Genomic DNA, 19943 nt, shown 5'->3' on the forward strand with positions numbered 1-19943 from the left:
AGAGCCCGTTTGACAGTGATTTTATGAAATGCTTCTAACTTTTTTAGCACTTGAAATTTTTTATCATTCAAACGTTAGAAATACTAGAAATGTTTTCTAGAATCACTACCAAACACACTCTTAATATCGTGTGGGTGAAAAGGGCGCTGTTGGAGCCACATGCGTGACAAACCAATGTTTTAAATTAATGTGATGTCTTGTACTACCCCCTTTTGCTTAACACGTCAACGATTGTATTACCCTTATAACGACAAGCTAGCAATATATTGAAATCGTTCTCTTGTTTTATTGATAGTGGAGTTTTTGGAGGTTTCTAGCTCCCACGCAAGAACACAAGGAGATAATCAAATCTCAAACATGAGAAAAATTACACCCCATTGTACAAAGTACTTGAACATATATAATAGTAAACATTATTCGTAATAAGCTGAGTAGGGTGTCTTCCTCATGGAGTGGTGATACCTGCAGAAACCAATCATCATCTATCAATCATCAATGGCCTCCAAAATATGAGAAAAAAACAGAAAGCCATAGAGAAGTAACTTACTCCCACACTTGAATTTGCGGGGCACCGTCCTTCCACACCCTTCAATTTTCTTAACCACGTTGTCAACACCAATGGCCCCAATGATGGATGCGGTCTTGGGAGTGACGTAGGGGCACACACACTCTACATGGCTCACTCGAACGCGCTGGCAGCAGTCCGCAGATGGGCTGCGCCCGTAGATCACTGGCCTGCAGGCGTTAACCAGCAGGTTCCTCTCCTCTTTGCACTGGCTCGGACTTGTGTCTGCACTAGCCATCTGAACACTCCCCCAACTGCATACCACCACTGCAGCCACCACCACCATCACAACCACCGACCCCCTCATGCTTCTCATCATTTTTTTTCTTTTTTCTCTACAATTAGCACATAACACTGCGGAGGAGTTGCTCCAATATATAGAAATGAGATGGGAACCAAGTGGATTTTCTACTTGCCGTGTGCATTACTTTGTGCATGAAGTCTATGGCCGCCTGGGCGGCGTTCAAACCGGAGGTTGACTGGTTTAAGCTGAGGGTACAGACTCATATCTATATGACCATAGAAGTCAAATTATTATTCTACTTTCACATTGGTTAGTGTCAGTCAAAAATGAAGACAATGTCATTTTCATGTTTAAAGTGAAGAACTTTCTACATGTAGTCTTTATGGATTGTGGAATTTTGTCTCTAGGTGTTGAACTTTTAGTTAACCATCTCCCAAAAATTCACGCCAACCCCTCTATGGGACCCAACTGAGATTGACATTTTCTTTTTTCTAATATAATCATACTTTATGTATTAAATAGTTTGGCCGGCTAGATCGTTTGGAAAATCTTGCAGTTTTCTTCTAGTATGTACACCAAAACCTGAAATCAATAAAATGTTATACTTCAATTTTAATCTTTGCAAAGTGACTTTTTTTATCATGTTTTCGGAATCAGAATCAGATCAATCACTGGACCAAAAATATCATGGAATCCTAATTTACTGGTTGGATCCGTGATTCAACAATAATCAAACGTGATGCACATCATACCATAAATTTATTTGTGTAGCATTCATTTATTTATACCATAAAACCATTCAATTTTCACCCTTATCCTAACTATTGAATGATTGAAATGAGTTACAATACTGGACGGAGATTGAATCGATTTTGAAATTTGAAGAAATCCAAATCAATCACCATTTCCTAGAATAGTATTGGCAAATCGGGAAATACTAGTATGTCGTTTCCACACCTGATTGAGGAGTGATGACGCTCAGCAGTATGCTCTCTACCCGTTTTTTTTTTCTTTATTTAATTTATCATTTTTAGTTTTTTATTATTATTAGTAATTGTTGTTGGTATTGCTATTTGTACATGTATTTGTGTATTGGGAATTTTGGTTTAAAATTCCCATTACGTCTCTTAGCTCATACTTTTCAAATACTAAACACTTGTACTTTCCAAATTATTCATGTTTGAAGATGACTAGAGGACTCGGTAACTGAATTTGAGGTCATAGATGATGCGAAACATTGATGAATCGTGCTTTAAATTTTTATCCTTTTATTGGAAAATGAAATTGAAGCGTGTATAACATTGTGTTTAAAACATTTGGATCATTCTCTAATCAATCAAACTAAAGGGTAACATATTAGGTTGGACCAAAATTTTTCAGTCTTGTTCAATCGATCATACTTTGATCACACCTACGAATTTTCATGAATTTTCAAATAAATTTCAGCCATTTCATGGGTTTCAAAACCGCCTAATACTTAAGCCCTCTTTCCAAAAGCATAGAGGATGACTATGAGAGTGAAAACCTCATATTTTTTAGCTTCAAGATTTTTTTTTTACACCATAGGGGGAGTGTTTGCCTTGAGAAAAATCACTTGGGTTTGAGTTGAAAATCATTTTGCCCTCATATTCAACATATTAGGGTAAAACCTAAGTTTTTTCTTATGTGGACTCAAGAAGAGGTCGAGATCAAAGCTTGAAGTAAATTCCAAGTATTTTCCGGAAGAAGAAAAGTGGAAACTAAAGCTTAAAGGTTCTAGGCAAGTGGTTCGAAAGAGGATAGAAGGTTTAGGCTAAGTAAAGCCTTGTACTCAACTATTTTTTCTTTAAATTGGATTATTTGATTGCTTGAACCTCATGGTTTTTTTTATCTCTTCAAAGGTTTTCCACATAAAAAATTTTGGTGTCGTTGTCTCATTATTTTATCATATCTTTTGATTAGCATTTCATTAGCTTAAATATCATTGAGTTATATTGAGTATTTAGTTAGAGCATGGGTTGATATTTTCTATTGGAGTTTTGAAAGAATTAATAAGATATATTTTAGTTTTTCATGATTGATGTAAAAGGGACTGTGAAATCGAGTGTTTATATTAATCCAATGTCTTATATATCATGTTTGGGAGTGCTGTTTCATTTTCTTATGATTTTCATTAAATAACTTGTTTGAGAGAATGTTGGTGCATTCATTATTACTTGTAATTTGCTTGTTTGTTCATAGTGTTGGCAAAGAAAATCAATTCATAGGATAAGAATAGGGGAACTATAAGCATTTGTAAGACACATTATCTAATTATTGCAAAAACACCTATTCACCCCCCTCTAGGTGTTGTCCATAGGTGAGATTCATCTTCATTATTTTATTATTTGTAAAGGATAAAATTAAAAAAAAAACAATAATTAAAACATTTCAATAAACTTTTTTTTTTAAAAAAGTTGCATATAGGCTTGTACGAGTGGTGTTGATTGGTGACACTTGGCTAGTAGAATATATATATATATATATATATATATATATATAAAATACAAGAAATAAAGAGTTTTGAGCAAAAATAATTCATTTAAGAAAAAAATTCATAAACTAAATCCCTTATCAAAATAATGTCCAAACTAAGCATTTCAACCACTTGGATGAAGATTTTTTTTATTTTTTATTTTACATTATAAAATTATACTTAGTTACTACTATTATTTTTTTTTTAAATATAAAGTTACCAAAATAACTACTGTTTTAAATTGCATTATAAAAGGACTAATTCATCATGGCAATAAGGAACATGAAGAAATCATAAATACAAAACTATTGGAATATGTTCAAGGTATAGATGATGCATTTCTCTTAAGAGTTTGAGAATCTATTGGACTTCATGTTTAAAAACAGTGCTCAAAAGTTAGTTTTTGAGAACAATTTTTTACCAATAGTTTTAAATATTATAGGAAAAAGAATTTTATTCATGGACATAAATATGGAAAATAGTTTTCTCGCTTTATTCTGTATAAAGTTAATATGAACTTTTTGTACAATATAAGACTTCTCAAAGTATATATTAATATTTATAATTTTAATTGGTTCTCAAAACACTATAATTTCCTAAAGATATCTTAAATTTGTTATAAAAAGTAACATGTTTTTAGAACAAATTTTCAAAAAATATTTTTTCTAAAAAATTTTGTTCAATGTGTTTTTTAAGTGAAAAAACAATTTTATGTTCTAAAGAATAAAAATTGTTTTCAATAACATTTTATAGGCAAACCTCTATATACCAATTCCAAAACCCATAAAAAAGACTCAAATTTTGAGTTCGTTATATGAGTTTAGAGCAATCAAATTGTAGCTAAAAAAAAATCTACAAGGAGAAGAAAACTTATGAACTTTTAATTCATGTTGTTGCATAAATTTTTTAGGAAATGAAAGTCTTTGATAAGTTTCATTAATGTGTTTGGTGAAATTAGTAATCTCACTTAAAGTCAAATTAGAAGATTTTAGGAATTTGAGAAACATTGGGAATTATTATTTATTCAAGTTTCTTATGTTAATTAGGAAAGCACATGATTAGTTTATTATAAATATCGGTTTGTTCTTATGTTAGAGAGAGGGGGTGGGAAGAGAGAATAAAACGCAATAAAATGTTATTTTAGCAAAATATTATCAATATTGATTCACATGGGTTGGTATTAGAGCCAAGTTGACCAAAGAAGATGCAAAACTAGAGTATTAGAGCTAGAATACAAGGGAATGTACATTGGGATAATTAATACATTTAAATGTGTCTTGATTAGATTGCCAGATTTATGGAATCAAGTGAATAATGGCTAGAACAAAGTGACTAATTCAAAAAAATTCAAGGCATTTTCAAATGAGTAGAAAGATTTATTGAAAGAAACTTGAAAAAAGATAAAAAAAAAAAAAAAAGCACTCTATACAATACTTTAAGCAATAGATAAATTCACATTTGAGAAAATCTCAGAGATGGAATTAGAAAAAGAGGCATAGGTTACCTTACAAAGATTATATTTTGTGTCAAGTGAATGAAATTTCAAACATTAAGAAGTGAATTCAAGTTTCTTTGTCTAAATGTCTCTAAGTCAATCTTATATTATTTTAACCAAGTACAAATCATTGTAAACCACATACAGGTTAATGTGAGAAGCTTGATAACCAAATAATAGTAAAGAAAGTGATGTGATCTTTAAGTGTGAAATTCAAATATGTTATTGTAATGGTTGAAGAAGCAAATGATATATTCAATCTCACAATTGAAGTGTTAATGAGTTTATTGTGTTCGCATGAACAACAAATGAATCAAATAATATACTAATTTAGAGCAAGTTTTATAGAGTAGAGCATCTACAGGTGGTCATGGTGGCCAACAAGGTCATAGAGGCCATGGTCATGCTCGAGGTAGAGGAAGATGCAACAACTCTAACAATAGAGATGGAGATGGTAACAAAAATTATTGTAGATCAAGGAAACAACAACACTCTTGGCTCTAACGACAAGTCATACATACAGTGTCTCAAATGTAAGAGGTGTGTACACTATAAGTTAGAATGTCAAATGAAATTACAAAATGAACAAATAGAGTAGGAAAACACCGTTGAGGTAGAGAAGAATTTTGTATTAGCTTATAATATAATAACATTAAACTTAGACCACAAAGATATTTGGTACCTTGATATAGGATGTGATAATCAAATGTGTTGTCATAAATGAATAAATCAATCATAGAAGTTAATTTTGGAAATAAATCCAAAGACTCAATCATGGGAAAAGGTAATATTAAAATATGTTCTAAAAATAGTACTAATGTTACTATAGCAAATATATTTTTTATTCTAGATTTTTTTTTCAAATTTGTTGACCATGAAACAATTAACAAAATAATAAAAATAAAAATGCATATCATTAATATTTCTAGTGGAGTTTGCATTGTTTGTGGTAAAAATAAGAAGATGATTGCAAAAATGCAAATGACCAAAAATATGATGTTTCCAATGTTTCTTCAAGAATAAATTTCATTATTTTTGGTTTATTTTTTCTGCTGTAGTAGTTTTGACCATGTCCCATGCCATCTACCAGGTTGCTTCAGGTGAAGAATATGTTAATATTTTGCCAGAACTTAGATATGTAGTTATAAGACTAGTTCTACTCATTTAAGAAACTTTGCAACTCAAGTTGCTCAAGGGACTTCCCTTTGACATTACTTTTAGAAATCATTTCTAATACAAAAGTACGTTTAGAGAAAAATTAAGTAGATATTTGGTAATACTAGAAATCATTTGAATTATTCAATTTGACTTTTCATTTAACTGATTCCCTCTGCTTTGATTTGTTCATTAACTTTTCATTTATCTCAATGATGGGATGCCGGACACAGACCAAGCACCAAGGACCCACCAAGGAGCTGACTTCAAACAATTATATGTTGAACTCTTCTATTTCTTTCTACTCAATTGTATTGGAATATTAAAAAAAATTATTAGTTGTAGTCAAAGAATCTTCCATTTTGAGTTCGCTTGTTAGAACTAAAACAAAATATGAATTAATTCATATATAAGTTCATCATATAGACAGTGGTTTATTAAACAAAGATTTTACAAATTGAAAGGATCTTGCAAACGTTGATCAACCAGCATAACATCATGCAGCGTGTAATAATTAATTATCGTAAAATAAAGAGGGTTCATCAAAGTTTGCGAATGTAGTGGCAGAAGAAGACTCAGAGAGTGGTGATGGTGATATGTTGTCGGTTTCATCTAGTTCAGATCATCTTATAGATTCTTGGATCTTGGATTCAGCATGCTCTTATCATATGACACCCAATAAAGATTGGTTTCACACATACAGGTTGGTAAATTCTGGTTCTGTTCTGATGGGTAATGACCTTTCATGTAAAGTTGTTAGAATAGGGAATATCAGAATTAAAATGTTTGATGGTGTTGTTAGAACGTTGTGTGATGTTAGACATATACCTGATCTAAGGAAGAATCTGATTTCTTTGGGAACTTTAAATTGTAAAAGATTTAGTTACAAGTCTACAAGTGGAGTATGAAGGTGAGCAAAAGGTGCTATGACAGTGATGAAAGGGCAAAAACTAGTAGGAAATATTTATAAATTGTTGGGGGTACCACAATTGTAGGTGGAGTTGCAACTGCAGAGTCTAAGTCAGGCAATACAATTTTGTGGCATATGCGGTTAGGGCATATGGGTGAGCGTGGGATGATGGAGCTTCATAAGAGAAATCCATTGAAGGGTATCAAAACATGTAAACTTGATTTCTACAAGTATTGTGTTTTTGAAAAACAGAATAAAGTGCAGTTCAAGACAGCAACACACAAGACAGAGGGAGTTCTTGACTATGTTCATACAGATGTTTGGGGACTAGTAAGAGTGGCATCTTTAGGAGGAAGTATGTATTTTGTGAGTTTTATTGATGATTACTCACGAAAGGTTTGGGTGTACTTCATGCAGCACAAGTTAGAAACGTTTGCCAAGTTTAAGTTGTGGAAAGCTGAAGTAGAAAACCAGACAAGGAGAAAGATAAAATGCCTCAGGTCAGATAATGATACTGAGTATACAGATTCAAAGTTCACAGAATTGTGTGAGCAGCATGGGATTAAGAGATACTTCACTGTAGGCAGGACACCACAACAGAATGGTGTAGCAGAAAGGATGAATAGAACAATATCTGAAAGAGCTCGATGTCTCAGATTGAATGCAGGCCTTGAAAAGAAATTTTGGGTAGAAGCAGTGAACATGGCATGTTACTTGATCAACAGGTCACCCAAAGCAACATTAGATGGGAAAGTAGCAGAGGAGGTATGGACAGGCAGTCCTGTAGATTACTCTGGTTTGAGAGTATTTGGGTGCTCAGCCTATGTGCGCATTCCTAATGAGGAGAGATCAAAGCTTGATGCGAAGTCTAGACAGTGTATCTTTCTGGGGTATTAGAAAGGGGTGAAAGGCTTCAAGCTTTGGGATACAAAGGCAAATAAGGTGGTGATCAGTAGAAATGTGGTTTTTAATGAGAAACCCATGTTATAGTGTACTCAGAAATGAGAGAAACAGGAACTAGAAAGTTGCAGCAGTAATGAGCAGTTAATATAGGTGAAATTAGAGACCCATGATATGGAAAATCATGCTCAGAATGCAGAGAAGTCTAGTTCAGAAGATCAGCAGCATCACAGTATAGCCATAGACAGACGCAGACGCACTATTAAGCCACCTACCAAGTATGGTTTTGAAGATTTGGTTTCTTATGCATTAATTACTAGTAGCGGGGATCCTACTACCTTTCAAGAGGCAATACACAGCCAAGAGAAAAATAAATGGATGGGAGCTATGGTGGAGGATATTCAGCCTTTGCATAAGAACCAGACATAGGATTTGGTGGAGCTTCTAGAAGGAAAGAGAGCAATAGGATGCAAATGGGTGTACAAGAAGAAAGAAGCAATTTCAGAAAAAGAGGGTGAAAAGTTCAAAGCTTGTTTAGTAGCAAAGGATTACTCATAGAGGAAAGGGGTTGACTATGATGAGATCTTCTCCCCCGTGGTCAGACACACTTCTATCAGGACAGTGTTGGGTTTGGTAGCACATTTTGACATGCAGTTGGAACAAATGTATGTAAAGACAACTTTTCTTCATGGTGATTTGGAGGAGTTGGTCTATATGGTACAACCAGAAGGGTTTATTCAACCTGGACAGGAACACTTGGTCTGTAAATTGAGGAAATCACTTTATGGGTTGAAGTAGTCTCCAAGTTAGTGGTACAAGCGTTTTGACTCCTACATGATCAGGATTGGATACAAGAGATGTGAGTATGATTACTGTGTTTATGTAAAGAGCCTAGATGATGATTCATCATTTATTTTTCTATTACTCTATGTGGATGACATGTTAATTGCTGCAGAGAGTATGGTTGTGGTTAATAAGTTGAAGTCCTTGTTGAGTAAGGAGTTTGACATGAAGGACTTAGGTGCAGCCAAGAATATTCTTGGAATGGAGATTCACAGGATAGAGCTTCAAAGAGATTATGGTTATCTTAGTATAGCTATGTCAAGAGAGTGTTGGAGAGATTCAACATGGATGATGCAAAACCAGTAAGTACACCTTTGGCAAATCATTTTAAGATGTCTACTAATCAATGTCCAAAGACAGATGATGAAGTGAAAGATATGTCAAAGGTTCCATATGCAAGTGCAGTGGGATGCTTGATGTATGCTATGGTTTGTACAAGACCAGATTTGGCACATGCTATTAGTGTGGTGAGCAAGTTTCTATCAAATCCGGGAAGAATGCATTAGGATGCAGTCAAGTGGATTTTTAGATACTTAAGGGGTACTACAGACTATGGCATCATGTTCAACAAACAACAGAGTGATCCTTAAGTTAGATGATATGTTGATGCAGACTATGCAGGTGACTTTGATGGCAGGAGGTCTACCACAAGTTATGTATTCACCCTTGGTGGGGGACCTATTTGTTGGAAGTCTATGATACAGTCTTTAGTTGTACTATCTACTACCGAGTCATAATATATGGCAATAGCTGAGGCTGCAAAGGAATCATTATGGCTTACAGGTTTGGTTAAGGAGTTGGGTATTCAGCAAGGTGGAGTTCAATTATATTGTGACAGTCAGAGTGCCATTTATTTGGCAAAGAACCAGGTGCATCATGCAAAGACCAAACACATAGATGTGAGATTTCATAAGATCAGAGAGTTGGTCTCTTCTGGTAAACTGTTACTTGAGAAGGTTCACACCTCTAAGAATGCAGCAGACATGTTGATAAAGCCTGTTACCACATAAAAGTTCAAGCATTGCTTGAACTTGATTAATGTCTCTAGTTGTTAGATGGGAGATACCCCAACCTATTGTCCCAGGTGGAGTTATAAGCTATGTTTCTTGTCTCCTAAGCGGGGAGTGAATATTCGCCAAGGTGGAGATTATTGTAGTATGTGGCTCATATTTGTTGTGGGGCGAACGATAGGTTGGAGGGTGGTTTAGGGGTATTTTTGGAATTTTCATTCCTAAGGGTTAATATAAATACCCCTTTATGTAACCCTAATTTTAACATAGTGAAAATCCCCTTTTTCCCTGTTCCCGTGGATGTAGGCAATTTGTCGAACCATGTTAAATCTTCGTGTTCTTCTTTCTTGTTTTTCTTGATTTTTCGCAATTAATTGTTGCACGGTAATTCAACAAAAATAATCATATCAAAAAAGGGATAAGGAATGTCCTTTTTTTTTTTTTTTTTTTCCGTGAAAACAAAGGTCAATACTCTTATATTATGAAAAGTTTCAGAGGTTTTCGTATTTGAAGTTCTATTCATGACTTGAGACAGAATACTTGCTAATGAAACAATCAAGTTCGAATTTATGACATCTCTTAAGGTAATATTTTGTTTTTCTAATAATGGTATTAGAGAGTTATTTCAATTGTTTTCTACCACGAATATTCTGATTATTTAAAGTGCAAATTTATCAATCCTGTATTTTTATTAATTATGTTTTTGAAAAAAAAAAATTATAGTTCAAGGAATTGATATATATTTTCTTTGAAATTACGGTTCCAAAGAAACAAAGAATTTATCAAGTTTTTTTTTTTTTAATTGTGTTTCTGAAAAAAAAATATAAAAATTTCTGTTCATGAAATTGATGAAAATTACAAATAATTATTTCAAAGGGATATGCAAAACTTGATGGTTGCATATTTAAACAATCTATTATGGTATTATAATGAGTAGCTGGATCCGCATGGTGCGTCCTCCTAGTAGGTGTGGTTGTCAGTCTAGAACTGAGATTGAAGATACTCAACCACATTCTTGTCCACTTGGAAGGCCTTTGTGAGAACATCAGCTGATATTGCTGGGTTTGATCCAAACACTGCCTTTGCAATGGTGATCACGCCTGGGTTCTGGCTACTCAATGAAGCAATGGCCACTGCGTTTGTTGTTCCCACATTGAGCTGGAAGTGAATGAGACCTTGTGGGAAGACAAACACGTCTCCTTTGTAAAGGACCTTGGAGATGAGGCGGTTCTCAGGATTAGAGGTGACAAAGCCCACATAAAGTGTCCCCTCCAAGACAGTGAGGATCTCTGTAGCTCGAGGGTGGATGTGGGGAGGGTTAAGGCCGTATGGCGCATAGTCAACCCGAGCCAGGGAAACGCCAAGGGTATTTAGTCCAGGTATCTGTGCCACGTTTGCTGGTGTGACCATCGACCCAAGTTTGTTTGATGTATTCCCTGGAAGACGAAGCCCTGAAAAGAAGAAATCATTTGGCGTTGCAAGCTTTGGATCCCTGCAGAATTTTCCATTCACAAATACTGCAAAGCAGCAAATATATTAGCACTAATGTAGCCTTGGAAAGATCAATATACATAGATGAGAATACTAGAGAGAGCATGAGTATTTTACCAGTGTCGTTTGTATCATTAACAGCTACACAGAAGTCCTGAAGAGGACTGGGATCAGAGGCAGAGGCAACAGAAAATGCCATAGCCAAGAGTACAACGTATGTAAGGGTGTTAGCTCCCATCTTCTTCATGTTATACAAAGAATTCTCTTCGAGTAATCTCTGATGGATTTCTTTGATTTGCAATTTTGTGGATTACCCGATTGTCTATTTATAGATGAAGAGTCTCTGACATGTTCCAACTCTGAAGCAGTCTCATAAAATTAATTAAGCAAAAGTCAAAATTCACAAAGAATATGTTATCTCTAGCCGGCTAACAGATCTGTGACAGATAAGATGTGTGTCTTTCGTTCTTTTATTCTGCTATAATATAATAGTTTTGACCACGTCCCATGCAATCTACCAGACTGCTTCGGGTGAAGAATGTGTTAATATTTTGCCAGAACTTAGATATATAATTAGAAGAGATCCAAGGAAGGATATAAGACTAGTTCTACTTATTTAAGAAACTTTGACAGTGCTTTTCAAAATCATTTCTAATACAAAAGTTCTTTTAGAAAATATTTAAAAAAAATTTGAAAAATGACTAATGGTGCTTTCTACGGAAGCAGTCGATATACATTTCTCCAAAATAAATATAATAAATAAATAAATAAAAAATAAACCATTTCAATTAAAAGCACTTCAATAAAATGCATGCCAACTTCATGTTTTAAATTACGTATACAGTTGGACCAGAATGGGCAATATCATAAGTAGTTGTTCATTTAACACATTACCACTGCTTTGATTTGTTCACTGCGGCGGCTATGGCACAAGTTAAGCTAATTTATCTCAATGATGGGATGCCGGACAGAGACCAAGCACCAAGGACCCACGATGTATACGCCCAGACTTAAATAGTCCCAAGAGGAGCTAAAGAAATACCTCAGCTGATCTTGTCAAAGAAATCTTCCTCATCCAGCTCTCTTATTAGAATTTATACAAAATATGAATTAATTCATATATAAGTTCACTGGTTAATTTATAGGTAAATAGCAAATACCCATCCATATCCGTCTCTTGAGATTTCGCATTTTCTCCTCTGCCAACTTTAACTGGTATTATTAAACACAGATTTTACAAATTGAAAGAATCTTGTGATCATCAACCAGCATAACATCATGCAGTGTGTAATAATTAATTATGTAGTAAGACTGAATTAATTAAGTTGTTACTCCCTGTATACATACATATAATATTTAAAGCTTGTCGAAATCAACAAGCTAAGACAATCTTTGAGGACTCGGTAATTTACATAATTTGTTTTGCATATCGATTAGAACAATTAGTCTTATTGGAAAGTTAAACTTAATTTAAAAACTTTCTAAATAATTTTGATTGATTATTTTAGTTTCTATTTTTGAGTTGTTAAATCCTAAAAGGTTTCATACGTTATTATTAGGAGTTTCAATTTTAAGGTTAAGTATAAATAATTAAGGTTAAGTATATTTCATTTATAAATAATTTAATTAAGGTTGAGTATTCAATTTCATTTACAAACGCCGCTATGGCATTTTCTGTTGCCTCTGCCTCCTATCCCAGTCCTCGTCAGGACTTCTGTGTAGCTGTTAACGATACAAACGCCGCTGGTATAATAATCATGTCCTCTCTCTACCCTTCTTGTCCATTTGACATTCATTCTATAAGCTATACATTGATCTTTCCAAGGATGCATTAGTCCTAATATATTTGTTGCTTTCCAGTGTTTGTGAATGGGAAATTCTGCAAAGATCCAAAGCTTGCGACTCCAAATGATTTCTCCTTTTCAGGGCTTGGTGTTCCAGGAAATACATCAAACAAACTTGGGTCCATGGTCACACCAGCAAACGTGGCACAGATACCTGGACTCAACACCCTTGGCGTTTCCCTGGCTCAGGTTGATTATGCGCCATATGGTCTTAACCCTCCCCACATCCACCCTTGACCCACAGAGATCCTCATTGTCTTGGAAGGGACACTTTATGTGGGCTTTTTCACCTCTAATCCTGAGAACCGCCTCATCTCCAGGGTCCTTTACAAGGGAGACGTTTTCGTCTTCCCACAAGTTCTCATTCACTTCCAGCTCAATGTGGGAACAACAAACGCAGTGGCCATTGCTTCATTGAGTAGCCAGAACCCAGGCGTGATCACTATTGCAAATGCAGTGTTTGGATCAAAGCCAGCAATATCAGCTGATGTTCTGACAAAGGCCTTCCAACTGGACAAGAATGTGGTTGCCTATCTTCAATCTCGATTCTGGACTAACAACCACACCTACTAGAATGGTTCATATCTTGCACATCTACCTATTCATATGATTAGATACCACTTCAATGTACTGATTGCTTAGATGTCACTTTGTATATCCTCTTAGAATAAAGGTGTTTGTCATGCACATGCAGCGTCTCAATTCCCTGAAGTATGATTGCTTCACAGTTGTCACAGCCGAACAGGCAAACTTGTGCCCATTGATCGTATGTTATAACAAAAGGCCTTTTTTGTTTTTTTGTTTTTAAGTCTCAGTCAACTTAATGTATATCATTGGCTCATTACTCAACCATGTAAGCTTTTGGAGCAATTGGTAATTTAATTTGGTACTTCAAACTAAGTTCATAGATATTTTGACGTCTAATTTGTTGAACGAAACTGAACCAGTTAGTGTTATGTGGTTTTTATCATAATTTTTGTTTTATAAGTTTAAAGCCGAATGAAACATGAATATTGTTCGATCTACTGTCCCATTCCAAAAATCGAAAATAAATCAAACTGAACAGATAATTATATATATATTTACATATAAATACATGTCTTATATTCATTTGCTCTATGTTGTGAATTTTTTTGATTTGCAATATTAAGTGGCTTGATTTTTCATGCTTTTGAAATCACTAGGCTGATGTGTATGATTATCATACGAATTTAATTATGTACCATTGTAAATTCAAAACCTAGTTGCTTCTTATTTGGTTATTGTAGGATGAACTAAATGTTAGGGCTAGGTTTATCCAACCCATGAAAAGTTTCTTAGCCAATGTATTGGGCTATTCTTTTTGGGTATTCTCTAAGCCCAAATATAAGTAGCATCAAAGGTTCCATTTGGGATGCAGAAAAAGTGGCAGAGAAAAAGGAAAGAGAAAAATAAGGTTGTTTTTTGGGCATTGTTCCAAGGCTCAAGGATGAAGGTACATGTTCTTTTATTAACCTTTTGAGAAAGCCCATGTGGTATGATTGTTTATTCTCTTCTTATTCATTGTTTTTCTAAGGTGATGAATTCCTATCTCAAGCATTAATATTTGTTTCCACTAGTTATCAGGGTAAGGAATCTAGAAAGGATTTATTTGTATTCCCATTTTTATTAATATGGAAGGTACCTCCATATATTATGAGGGTTTTTCCACATTATATTCACTGTCATTTTACTTGGATGTTTGTCATTTGTTGATAGGTTGTTCTTATTATAGAGGAATCATCGAATTCATGCATGTGAATACTCTTTATATATAATTCCTATTAACTCCTAACAAGTGGTATTAGGACCTGGTTATGGGAATACATATTCTTTAAAGGGATGGAAATAGATAGGAACTCAACCTTATGGTAAAATTTAACAATTTGATTGAATTAAGCTATGTGGAAATCCATGATAGAAGATTTTCTCACCATCAAAGGTTTATCAGATACTCTTGAGGGTGAAAAAACCCTAACCAAGGATGTTCTGACTTAGAATAGAAGAAAATGAACAAAAAAGGCAATAGTCTATATTAGGCAATGTATTGATATGTCCTCATTCCATCATGTGGAAAATGAAATAGATGTTTATGAACTTTGGAAGAAATTGGAGTCAATGTTTGAACAAAAAACTGTTGGGAATGAAATTTTCTTATTCAAGAAGTTAGTGAACTTGGAGTTAAAGGAAGGAATTTCAATGATTGATCACTTGAATGCCTTTTAGAGTATGGTAAATTAGTTGTGAATGGATTAGCAACCATTTTACGTGTAAGTAAATATTTTAAGATTACTTACTTTTTATGTAATAACATCTCTTATAAGATTATTCTTGGTGTATAAATGTTTAGTTCTTCCCTATTTGAATGCTTTACAAAAGTGATAGCAGCTTGATTATCGCTATCGATTGTCGTTGACTAAAAAAACAGCTACAATCATTCCTAAGTTTTGCAAAAATCTTCTTAACCATATTTTTTTTTGTATTGCAACTCACATACGATAAATTTGGCTTCCAGGATCGACAAAGATGTACAAGTTTGTTTCTTGATTCTTCATGGGATGATACAATTATTGAGAAAAAAATTAATGACATGTGGATATTGATTTGCACTCATTAGAATCACTTGTCCAATCAGCATATGAATAACCCACTAAGCCCAACTCTTTACTTCGATAACAAAGGGAATAGTCCAAAGTACCCTTCAGCTTCCTAGGAATTTTCTTTACGAATCTCCAATGCATCCTTCCAAGATTCTCTTGGCAGCGACTAACCATCCTAATAGTATAGCAGGCATTTGGTCTTGTATACATTGTAGTATATATTAGACTCTCAAAAGCATTTTGAGTATGGAATTAGTCATTTCTTCTTTTCTTTTGGAGTTTTTAGGCCCATTGTTTTGCTTGCATACTCACCTCTTGTAAATGGAGTGTCAATGGAGGATTTGCAATTTTTCATATTAAATTGTTAGTATTTTCTTAATATAACGTACATGTGAAAATGCCACTAGTTTCTTAAACTCATATTTATGGATCTTTCCTCTAATAATGTAAGATTCTTCTCCCGTTGTAATGATTTGAACAAACTTGAAATCATATTTAACTATAAGTATATCATCCAGATATAAAGATAATAAGACATATTTATTTTTGTGTCACCTAATACAAAGATAATGACCTTCATCAATTGTTGCAAAATCATACAAAGTGATTACACAATGAAATCTCAAGTACCACTACCTAGATGATTATTTAAGGTCATCAATAAATTGATGTAAGTAGCACACTTTATGCTCTTAGATGTGGACAATGAAACCTATTGGTTGTTCCATATAGATTTCCTTAATTATTCAACTCTCCATGAAGGAAAGTTGTCTTCGCATCCATTTAGTGTAGTTCTAAATTCATATAAACCACTTTAGCTAGAATGAGGCAAATTGAAGCAAATTTGACTATTGGGAGAAGGTTTTCTCATAGTATATCTCTCTTATTGGGTATAACTTTTAGTCACTAAAAGATTTCTACGTTTTTCAATGGATCCATTTACCCTTCCTTCATTATAAGAACAATTTCTTCCCAACAACTTTTCAACCTGAAGGCAAATCAACCAAGTTCCAAGCTTGATTATTTTGTATTGATTCCAATTTCTCTTCCATTACTTTTCTCTATTCATCCTTATATAAACAAGTAAGAGCCTCCTAAACTGACTTAGATTCAATATCATCACATTGACTTATAATATAAACTTCCCCTTTGATTTCAAATTTTCATTAAGGAATAATTTATTGAGAATGTTTTCTCAAGATTGACTCCCTTAGTATACTTGCTACAAGTACTAGTTCACTCTTACCCAGTTTAAGCATCAATTGTTGTTTAGGTGCAGATCTTGTGTTGGGATCCATTATTTCATAAAGACATAAATTGCTATCAATTTTGCCTAAACATAGGAAATTGTCTTTTAAGGATGTGATATCTCATTATTTTAATTAAGATACTATAGCATGTTCATGCTTACCTATGAACACATCCTTTAGAGTATTTATCATATCATATAAAAATATACTTCCTTCCTCTAAGACCTAATTTTCCTTATTTATGAGAAGAATTGTCAACATAAATCATTGATCCCTAAGGTTACAACTTACCAAGATCAGGTTTTCAATTAGTCAATTGCTTATATGGAGTAAGTACAACAAATTGTGAGGGTACTCAATTAAGTACATGAGTTCAACAATGCATCCCCCAATATTAAATTGGAAAATTTGTTTGGGCCATCATTGACCTAACCATGTCTAACATTGTTCTATTTCTCCTTTCAACAACATAGTTTTGTTATGGAGTCCTTAGAATGGTCAGTTGTCTACTAATACCTGTTTCATCACATAAATATTTAAATTGCTCTAATAGATATTCTCTAATGTAGTCTATTCTTAATGTTTCAATTTTTTGTCAAACTTATTCTTTGTCTAAATGTCTCTAAATCAATCTTAGATTATTTTAACCAAGTACAAACCATTATAAACCAAATGTAGGTTAATGTGAGAAGCTCGATAACCAAATAATAGTAGAGAAAGTTATGTGATCTTTAAGTATGAGATCCAAATATGTTGTTGTAATGGTTGAAGAAGGAAATGATATATTCACTCTCACAGTTGAAGGGTTGATGAGTTTATTGTGTTATAAAAATTGAATCAAATAATCTACTAATTTCGAGCAAGTTTTATAGAGTAGAGCATTTACAGGTGGTCATGGTGGCCAACAAGGTCATAGAGGTCATGGTCATGCTCGAGGTAGAGGAAGATACAACAACTCCAACAATAGAGATGGAGATGGTGACAAAAATTATTCTAGAGGAAACGACAACACTCTTGGCTCTAAAGACAAGTCATACATACAGTGTCTCAAATGTAAGAGGTGTGTACACTATAAGTTAGAATGTCAAATGAAATTATAAAATGAAGAAATAGAGTAGGAAAACACTATTGAGGTAGAGGAGGATTTTGTATTAGCCTATAATATAATAACATTTAACTTAGACCACAAAGATATTTGGTACCTTGATATAGGATGTGATAATCAAATGTGTTGTCATAAATGAATTAATCAATTAGAGGAGAAGTTAATTTTGGAAATAAATCCAAAATCTCAGTCATAGGAAAAGGTAATATTAAAATATGTTCTAAAGATAGTACTAATGTTACTATAGCAAATATATTTTTTATTCTAGATATTTTTTTTTTCAAATTTGTTGACCATGAAACAATTGACAAAAAAATAAAAGTAAAAATTGCATATCACTAATATCTCTAATGGACTTTGCACTCTTTTTGGTAAAAAGAAGAAGATGATTGCAAAAATGCAAATGACAAAAAATATGATGTTTCCAATGTTTCTTCAAGAAGAAATTTCATTTTGTTTAAAGGCAAACAATAGAAGATAGCAATGAGCTTTGACGTCTTTGATTTGGTCATCTCAATTTTTTCATGACAAAGCTTTTGGTCCAGAAGATTATGGTAATTGCATTACCACTTATTAATGTTCCAAATTGGGTCTGTTAAGGATGTTTTCTTGGAAAACAACATAAGGATTCTTTTCTAGTTGGGAGATCTAGAATAGCTAAACAAGCTTTAGAGTTAGTATATGCAAATATATGTGATCCTATGAGGTGAAGTCTTAGTCACAACAAATATATTTTAACCTTTATAGATGATTTTACAAGAAAAAAATGGATTTATTTGTTAGAGGAAAAGTTTAAGGCTTTTAACAAGTTTAAAGAATTTACAATTCTTGTTGATGGACAAAGTAGTTGCAATATTAAAATATTGAGATTAACCTTCAATAAATTTTATAATTATTGAAAAAGTCAAGGTATTCAACAATAATTGAAACTAGCTATACACTTCAATAAAAACAGAACAATTGTAGACATGGCAAGAAGAATGTTAAAGGCCAAGTCACTTCTAAAACTTTTGTGGTAGAATCTGTTACTTGTGCAGTGTTGTTATTGGATAAGTATCTTATTAAAACAATTTTCGAAAGAACACCTTAGGAAGCTTTGAGGTGTCATAAGTCATAAGTTTCTTTTTTGAGAGTTTTTGGGTGTATTAACATGCATATTTCCTTATAACAAAAAGAGCATATAAAAAAGTTTGATGATAAAATACAAGATGTGTATTTTTTTTGGCAATGGTGATGTAACTAAAGGTTGCAAATTGTTTAATCTAAAAACATGGAAGTTGATTGTGAATAAAAATATTCTATTCCTAGAAAATGAAAGTTGGACATGGACTCAAAAACAAAATAAGGAAAAGGAGTTTTAATTGAAGAAGACTTTATCGAAGACAATGAGTATTAGAAGGATTCTACAACAGATAATTCTATTTTAAACACACCTTCTCATATTATTTCTACATGTCTAAAGGATTATAAAGTGGTGAAAAATAGTTAAATTATTGATAAAGGTTTAGTTAACTTTTGTCTGTTTGTAAATTGTGATATGATTTCATATGAAAAAGCAACAAATGATGAGAGGTAGATTCAAGCAATAAATGAAGAAATTCAATCAGTAGAGAAGAACAATACATGGGAGCTAACTACTCTACCAGTTGGAAAGAAGATCATAAGTGTTAAATAGGATTATAAGACAGTATAAACTTGAAGGTAAAGTTGATCGATTTAAGGTAAGGTTGGTGGCAAAAAGCTACGAACAGAAGCTAGGTATTGATCATTTTCAAGTTTTTAGATTAGTTGCCAAACTAGATACCATTCACATGATAATTTTTCTTACATATCTAAAAGTATGGAAAACTCACCAAATGGATGTTAAATTAACTTTTCTCAATGGTGTAATTCAACAAGAAGTTTTTGTTGAACAACCACTAAGATATATTAAGGAATGGAAAGAGAAATAAGTTTATAAAGCTAAAAAGGCATTTTAGGGGTGAAAGTAGGCAATATGTGCTTGGTCCATGTTGATCG

At 33.3% G+C, this 19943-nt stretch overlaps 3 protein-coding genes across 3 annotated transcripts; 1 reads left to right on the forward strand and 2 right to left on the reverse strand.

Annotated features, from left to right (window-relative positions):
* Positions 1-264: 264 nt before the first annotated feature.
* LOC104881991 (uncharacterized) lies at positions 265-921 on the reverse strand. Its single transcript, XM_010663868.3, has 2 exons — positions 548-921; positions 265-462 (listed from the first exon to the last, which is right to left on the reverse strand). Exons 1-2 carry the CDS (start codon positions 882-884, stop codon positions 446-448), a joined length of 354 nt encoding a protein of 117 aa, XP_010662170.1. The 5' UTR covers positions 885-921; the 3' UTR covers positions 265-445.
* Positions 922-10540: 9619 nt separating this feature from the next.
* Positions 10541-11345, reverse strand: LOC100254460 (putative germin-like protein 2-1). Its single transcript, XM_019226038.2, has 2 exons — positions 11225-11345; positions 10541-11133 (listed from the first exon to the last, which is right to left on the reverse strand). Exons 1-2 carry the CDS (start codon positions 11343-11345, stop codon positions 10598-10600), a joined length of 657 nt encoding a protein of 218 aa, XP_019081583.1. The 3' UTR covers positions 10541-10597.
* Positions 11346-12771: 1426 nt separating this feature from the next.
* LOC109124147 (putative germin-like protein 2-1) lies at positions 12772-13524 on the forward strand. The gene is made up of 3 exons (XM_019225913.1): positions 12772-12853; positions 12968-13159; positions 13217-13524. Exons 1-3 carry the CDS (start codon positions 12772-12774, stop codon positions 13522-13524), a joined length of 582 nt encoding a protein of 193 aa, XP_019081458.1.
* Positions 13525-19943: the final 6419 nt, after the last annotated feature.

Source organism: Vitis vinifera, chromosome 16, assembly GCF_030704535.1.
Source record: "Vitis vinifera cultivar Pinot Noir 40024 chromosome 16, ASM3070453v1".
Taxonomy (NCBI): domain Eukaryota; kingdom Viridiplantae; phylum Streptophyta; class Magnoliopsida; order Vitales; family Vitaceae; genus Vitis; species Vitis vinifera.

Bases quoted from the DNA above. Each gene is read 5' to 3' on its own strand.
- LOC109124147 (XM_019225913.1), top strand. From the start codon at position 12,772: ATGGCATTTTCTGTTGCCTCTGCCTCCTATCCCAGTCCTCGTCAGGAC. The intron at 12,854-12,967 runs GTATAATAATCA...GTTGCTTTCCAG, and splicing joins TAACGATACAAACGCCGCTG to TGTTTGTGAATGGGAAATTC. The intron at 13,160-13,216 runs GTCTTAACCCTC...TTGTCTTGGAAG, and splicing joins GGTTGATTATGCGCCATATG to GGACACTTTATGTGGGCTTT.
- LOC100254460 (XM_019226038.2), bottom strand. From the start codon at position 11,345: ATGGGAGCTAACACCCTTACATACGTTGTACTCTTGGCTATGGCATTT. The intron at 11,134-11,224 runs GTAAAATACTCA...GCTGCTTTGCAG, and splicing joins TAATGATACAAACGACACTG to TATTTGTGAATGGAAAATTC.
- LOC104881991 (XM_010663868.3), bottom strand. From the start codon at position 884: ATGATGAGAAGCATGAGGGGGTCGGTGGTTGTGATGGTGGTGGTGGCT.